Below are 7,025 nucleotides of genomic sequence, written 5' to 3'. Positions count from 1 at the left end.
GACCTTCAACTCCTCCAGCGAGACAGCACTCGTAGGGTATTGATGTTTCTTTTTTTAAACCACACGAGGGAAACACCAGGAAAAGACCTCAACATTTCCCCCCCGACCGAGGATGGTTTAGGGTTTACAAGTATCGAGGCTACAACGGTCTCTTCCCACCTCCTTTGAACTCCCGCTTCAAACCATTTAGTTAAACGCAACTACGTTTACCCTTTCCCACTCCATGTGGGATAAACATCAATCTTGCTTCAACAAGTCTTGTAAGAAATCACATGGTGGTCGGTGTTGGATAAACGACAGCCATTAAAATACTCCGACTAATCATTATTAAATATGATTTGGATAATAAAAATAATCATTATATTTACATATCCACGTAGGTCATTATCAATATACTCCAATATATTTATTGAGATTCCTCCAACGATACTATTATTTTATCATAATCTGCAAAACATGTTAATCTATGAACAAAAATGATACGAACGTTAAACAAACAAAAATTAAATGATGTATTTCAACTCTATTAAATTTCAAGAATTTTATAAAATGATTTTTTTTTAATTTGATTCTTTCAATTCTCTTACAATTAAGTCCTTTAACTTACAAATCCTTTCAAAGCAATCATTTTATTTTATCACATTCATTTCAGTCCCCAGTTTTCATCAATTCTTTCCAATCTGACCCCAACATATTGATTTCCTTCAATTTATTGCTCTGAACTTCCTATTTAATTAATTGAACCTATTTAACTTTATTTTTTACAATTCAGTCCCAAACTTTAAAAATTGTAACTGTCGAATAAATTTCAAGACATTACAATATTCATTAAAATAAAAATCTAAGGTTTGTTTATTTTACGTAAAACATTTTCCAAAAAATGTTTTTCTCGTTTTATAGTGTTGGTTGGCAGAAAATAGGCTAATCAATGTAAAACATTTTGTTGATCAATAAAATTTTCTTTTTGCATTTTTTTTGAAAACAAATTTACAGTTTAATTTTACATAAGCCATTTTATAATTTTTTCACTTCGAAGTATAAATACTCAAATAATATTATATTATTGTTTAATATTAATATAATATTTTAATATCATTTTAATAAAAAAATATTAATTATTAAAATGTTTAAAATATATTTATTAATATTTTTGATAATATGATATATACATTTTAATATTATAATATATGATCTTATATTTTATTTTAATAATATATAATAAATTATTAATAAAATTTATATTATTCATTAATTTCCTAAAAACAATATTATTAAATTAATAATTAATAATAATAATTTTATATATTTAATATTAATATAATAGTCTGATAATATATTAATAAAAAACTTAAAATATTTTTATTCATAATTTTCACAATATAATATAATATTTTATTTTAATAAATAATTAATATAATTCATAATATTTTTTATAGAATATATCATTTTCTCTTCCAAGAATATAATTTTTCCTTTCGTAGTATTTTGTTTTAAAGAGACTTATTGCGGAGCTAATTGAATACGCGTCAGTTAATGAAGGAAAGCAAGCAAAGAAATGGACTTAGATGGCAATCGAGCAAGGCAAACTAAAGATGACTCAACAACAATGACCAAAGTCTCAAACAGAACATGACAGCGGATAAAGCATATCAATATTGGTCCAACAAAACGTCATTTAAAAACTAAACAAAAATAAAACCAAATTTTAGAAAACTATCCTTCCACTCACAATTATAGCTCAAATGCAATCTCACTTCTTCTTGGCGGCAGATTTGGTGACCTTGGCACCGGTTGGGTCCTTCTTCTCTACGCTCTTGATGACACCAACAGCCACGGTTTGACGCATGTCCCTGACAGCAAAACGTCCAAGAGGTGGGTACTCCGAGAAAGTCTCGACAACCATAGGCTTGGTGGGAACCATCTTCACCATCCCTGCATCACCGTTCTTCAAGAACTTGGGTTCCTTCTCGAGCTCTTTGCCTGATCGCCTGTCGATCTTGGTCAACAATTCAGCAAACTTCACGGCAATGTGGGAGGTGTGACAGTCGAGGACTGGAGCATATCCATTTCCGATCTGACCAGGGTGGTTCATGATGATGACTTGTGAGGTGAAGTTGGCTGCCTCCTTGGCTGGATCATCCTTTGAGTTTGAAGCAACAAAACCACGCTTGAGATCCTTAACAGCAACATTCTTAACATTGAACCCAACGTTGTCACCGGGGAGAGCCTCCGGGAGAGATTCATGGTGCATCTCAACAGACTTAACTTCCGTGGTCAGACCAGAGGGGCCAAAGGTCACGACCATACCGGGTTTAAGGACACCAGTCTCAACACGACCAACAGGGACAGTTCCGATACCACCAATCTTGTAGACGTCCTGAAGTGGTAATCGGAGTGGCTTGTCTGAAGGCCTCTTGGGCTCATTGATCTGGTCAAGAGCTTCGAGCAAAGTGGGACCCTTGTACCAGTCAAGGTTGGTAGATCTCTCAATCATGTTATCACCCTCGAAACCAGAGATTGGTACAAATGGGATCTTCTCAGGGTTGTACCCAACTTTCTTAAGATATGAGGAGACTTCCTTCACAATTTCATCATACCTTGCCTTAGAATACTTGGGGGTAGTGGCATCCATCTATATCAAATGACAAATTGAAAATCAGATCAGGCACGAAATCAAGTTTTAATCAACACAATAATCATAAAGGGTCACTATATAATAATACACATGAATGATTGTAAACCTAACCTTGTTGCAGCAGCAAATCATCTGCTTGACACCAAGGGTAAACGCAAGCAAAGCATGCTCACGGGTCTGACCATCCTTGGAGATACCAGCTTCAAAACCACCAGTGGTTGAGTCAATAATGAGAACAGCGCAGTCAGCCTGGGAGGTACCAGTAATCATGTTCTTGATAAAGTCACGATGTCCAGGGGCATCGATCACAGTGCAGTAGTACTTGGTGGTCTCAAACTTCCACAGGGCAATATCAATGGTAATACCACGCTCACGCTCAGCCTTAAGTTTGTCGAGCACCCAGGCATACTTGAATGACCTTTTGTTCATCTCAGCAGCCTCCTTTTCGAACCTCTCAATCACACGTTTGTCGATACCACCAAGCTTGTAGATCAAATGACCAGTGGTTGTTGACTTCCCAGAGTCGACATGGCCAATGACCACAATGTTGATGTGAATCTTCTCCTTACCCATTATAAAATTCTGGAGAAAATCTGAAAATCAAGAAAGAGTCATATACATAAAACAGAGCACAAACTCAAAACATAAATCCCCTTCACCAAACCACAATATAGATTCCACATCAAAATCACACAAGAATACCCACATATTATGAATGAAAATTATTAACCTGAGATTCAATTTAAAAAAGACAGTTTTTTGAAGAATCATTCAACAAATCATAGAAAAATAAAATCAGTCCAGAATTAAATTTAACAGATTCAAATTGTATAATATGTGGCTGCTGGGATTCGAGCCCAGTTCTTCCATAGATATGGAATTCATTCCAATGAACTACAGCCACTAGATCTTAACTCATCCTTTCCCATAAAACCAGACAATCATTTTCATTGAAAAAAAGGAGTCCAAGAATACGATATTTGACGATTTTGATTATTTTTCATATCTCATTTCCCTTAGGCTGCATTTGCATCAATAAATCAGTAAAATAACTTGAATTCTTTAAAAGAAAACAGATTCCAGATATTGAAACGAACATATATTTCATGAAACCTAATAAGATGACAATCAGAGAAATCATATTCCAAATTACAAGTAAAACACACTAGAGTCATAAAAAATGAACTTATATAAGCTAGAATCATTTAACAAGACACAAATGAAGCGAAGGGAAATAGAAATGAGCTCATATGTAAACTACAAGCAAATCACACAAAAGTAGAACTGCTATTTCAGCTAAGAATCAATCAGATCGGATCTTCCTTCGAATCAAAGGAATGAAACTTGAAGGACAATAACAATTTGTAAATAGATTTATACCTGTGAGCTAAAATGAGACTCTGAGATCCAGCAGAAGAGAGTAGAAAGCTTGTAAGGGAGGGCGAAAACTGCGGCCTGCTTTAGGTTTAAGTAGCCACTCTCTCAGCATAGGCTCAACTAGGGTTTCTTTTTCATCCGTCGGATCATATCTAATCCAACGGTTCCCATTTGACATCTCAGATTAGCCGTTAAAGGTTTTTCATTATTTTCTATTTTCCCTTTTGTCAGCCGAGAGATGCCCTAATTTGATTTTTTCTGGATCTAAAAACCAATATTACCCCTAACATCGTATAAAATTACAAAATGTAACCTAGCAAGGCGTGTGGTCCTTTATTCCCACGTGTAGCCAACACCGCGGTTGTTCCTTGGATGGACTGTCATCATCTTCCTAACGCACACCTTTCTTTTTCTATTCTTTTATCTTTATCAGCAGATTCTCGAGAAACAAACACTGAAAACGCCAGTTTAAAAACAAGAGGTACCCTTCAATGTCTCTCATACGAGATCCAACCTGAAATTTTCCTTCAGTTTTTTATGTAAATGATACATCTCATATACCAGAAGTGTTCAAGCTTGAGTTTTTCAATGTAAGGACTGATAGGATGGGCATAGCTACCAGAAAATCCATGGTTTTCGAAAGCAGTTGATAACTAACAACTCACCGGATATGGAATGATAACTCATCGGCTATAGCATATTCTTTTGAATAGGCACATGAAAATAAATAGTACACACGAACAAAAGCACTTAAAGAGATAACCTCATACGAGTAAGGCTTCAGCCTACTAAAAATGGCCCTAGTAATACACTTATATATAATATTACAATAAGAGATTGGTCGAAAATCTCTTATATAACTAGGGTACGGAACCTTAGGAACTAGGACAAGTGTCGTTGCATTAAACCCTGACAAAAGATATCCATTCTTAAAGAAATAAAAAATCATTTGCAAGACAATCTCCAAGATAACATTCCAAGCTATTCTAAGGAAGCAAGTAGAAAATCCATCTGGTCCAAGGACCTTATCAGGACATTGATCAAACATAGCTCTCCTAATCTCTGCCCTAGAAACATTACGCTGAAAAACGTTACAAGCCTCATATGAAAACGACACATCCACAATAAAATCAAAATCATATGAAACTAGCCTATTATCATTTGTCACAGTGCGAATAGCTAACAGATTCTGCTTCACCTTAACCATCATGTGAAAAAAACGAGTATTCTGATCTCCATTTTGAACCCAAGTAACACCTTCAACAGCCAACAAGCTTTGGAGCTCAGAATAAGCTGCCCAAACATAAACTAAAAGAACTCAGAAAAAGCTTTTTTCCTGGGCAAGATATTATGGATAACACTTTGATGGCTCAAGAGCTGGTGAGTGGCTATGGAAAGTTTCCTCTCTCCACTCAGTGTGTGCTAAAGTTGGACTTGTAGAAGGCTTTCGATTCTGTGGATTGGGAGTTTGTGCTGAAGGTTTTGGAGGATTTGGGTATGCCTGTTGTTATGGTTCAATGAATTAAGGCATGTTTCACCACTCCTGTGTGTTGCGGAAGACGGCTATCGGATAGAGCAAAATCGCAACTGATAATTTGAGAAAATAAAAAATAGAGATAAAGAGGACACAAAATTTACGTGGAAAACCCCTAAATAATATAGGGTAAAAACACGGGCAACTGTAGAAGAAATTCACTATGAGAAAATAGGAATTACAACCTCTCTCGATCTAACAATGAGAAAACAATGATAATTCTCTCTTAATAAAAAGGAGAAAACAACTCTCAAGAAACTCTCTAAATTCTCTCTAGTATTGGAAGAAAGCTAAAATGCTTTGGGATGGTTTTGAAGCTAAATGAGCTAGGGTATTTATAGTTGAAGCTTAAGGACTAATTTGTAAATACACTAACTTACAAAGGCTAAAATTGAGGTTCTACCATTGTTGAAAAATCAACAAATTCTGCACCTACCATTCGGTGCCTACAATTCTTGACTTAATTATTTTTTTTTCTTCAACACCTTTCGGTGCCATGTGCACCAACAATCTCCCACTTGAAGATTTGATTGGAACAATTATATCTTCACATCATTCTTTCTACCTTGTACCATCATGTTGCTTACGTTTCTGACAGACCACACGAGGATCGACACCAACTAAATTTATCAGCATTGATCGCATTTGTCATGAAATCTGCTATGTTGTCTTTGGTATGGATCTTCTGCATATCTACCGTCCCTTCTTCCACCTTTTCACGAATGAAATGGTACTGAACTCGTATGTGCTTTGTCCTTGAATGAAATGCTGGATTCCTTGCTAAATGCAAGGCGCTTTGACTGTTACAAAACAAAGAGACATACTCTTAATTGTGCCCAAGCTCCTCCAATAGCATCTTCAACCAAATTGCTTCTTTACTGGCTTGTGTAGCTGCTACATATTCTGCTTCTGTTGTGAATGTAGCCACAACTGACTGCAATTTTGAAACCCAGCTTACAGCTCCACCAGCAACTTTGAACACATATCTTGTAGTAGATTTGTTTTTATCCAAATCCCCTGCATAGTCAGAATCGACATACCCATTGAGAAGTAAATTTGATCCTCCGTAACTAATGCAACATTTGAGGTCCCTTTGATGTATCTCAGGATCCTCTTTACTGTATTCCAATGCTCTTTGTCTGTATTCACCATGTACGACTAACCACTCCACTGCTTGTGCAATGTCTGGTCTTGTGCATATCATAGCGAACATTAAACTTCCCACTGCTGATGCATACGGTACTCGGACATCTCCATCCTCTCTTCTTCACTGCTAGGACTCATACTGGAGGATAATTTAAAGTTAATAGGAAGAGGGGTAGAAATTGGCTTACAATCTTGCATGATGAATCGTGACAAGATCTTCTTCAAGTAATTCTTTTGTGAAAGCCAAATCTTCCCATTACTTCTGTCTCAGTGAATTTGCATCCCTAGAATCTTGTTTGTTGATCCCAAGTCCTTCATTTCAAATTCCCTAGC

At 35.9% G+C, this 7,025-nt stretch overlaps 1 protein-coding gene across 1 annotated transcript; it reads right to left on the bottom strand.

Moving 5' to 3' along the window:
- Positions 1–1,572: 1,572 nt before the first annotated feature.
- Positions 1,573–4,154, bottom strand: LOC120209819 (elongation factor 1-alpha-like). The gene is made up of 3 exons (XM_039208720.1): positions 4,016–4,154; positions 2,747–3,228; positions 1,573–2,632 (listed from the first exon to the last, which is right to left on the bottom strand). The coding sequence occupies exons 2-3, from the start codon at positions 3,206–3,208 to the stop codon at positions 1,751–1,753; spliced, it is 1,344 nt and encodes a 447-aa protein (XP_039064651.1). The 5' UTR covers positions 3,209–3,228; positions 4,016–4,154; the 3' UTR covers positions 1,573–1,750.
- Positions 4,155–7,025: the final 2,871 nt, after the last annotated feature.

This window comes from Hibiscus syriacus, unplaced genomic scaffold (assembly GCF_006381635.1).
Source record: "Hibiscus syriacus cultivar Baekdansim isolate YM2019G1 unplaced genomic scaffold, ASM638163v2 tig00020307_pilon, whole genome shotgun sequence".
In the NCBI taxonomy this organism is placed as follows: domain Eukaryota; kingdom Viridiplantae; phylum Streptophyta; class Magnoliopsida; order Malvales; family Malvaceae; genus Hibiscus; species Hibiscus syriacus.
The sequence above is the reverse complement of the archived record's forward strand: the minus strand, read 5'-3'. Positions and strand labels throughout refer to the sequence as shown.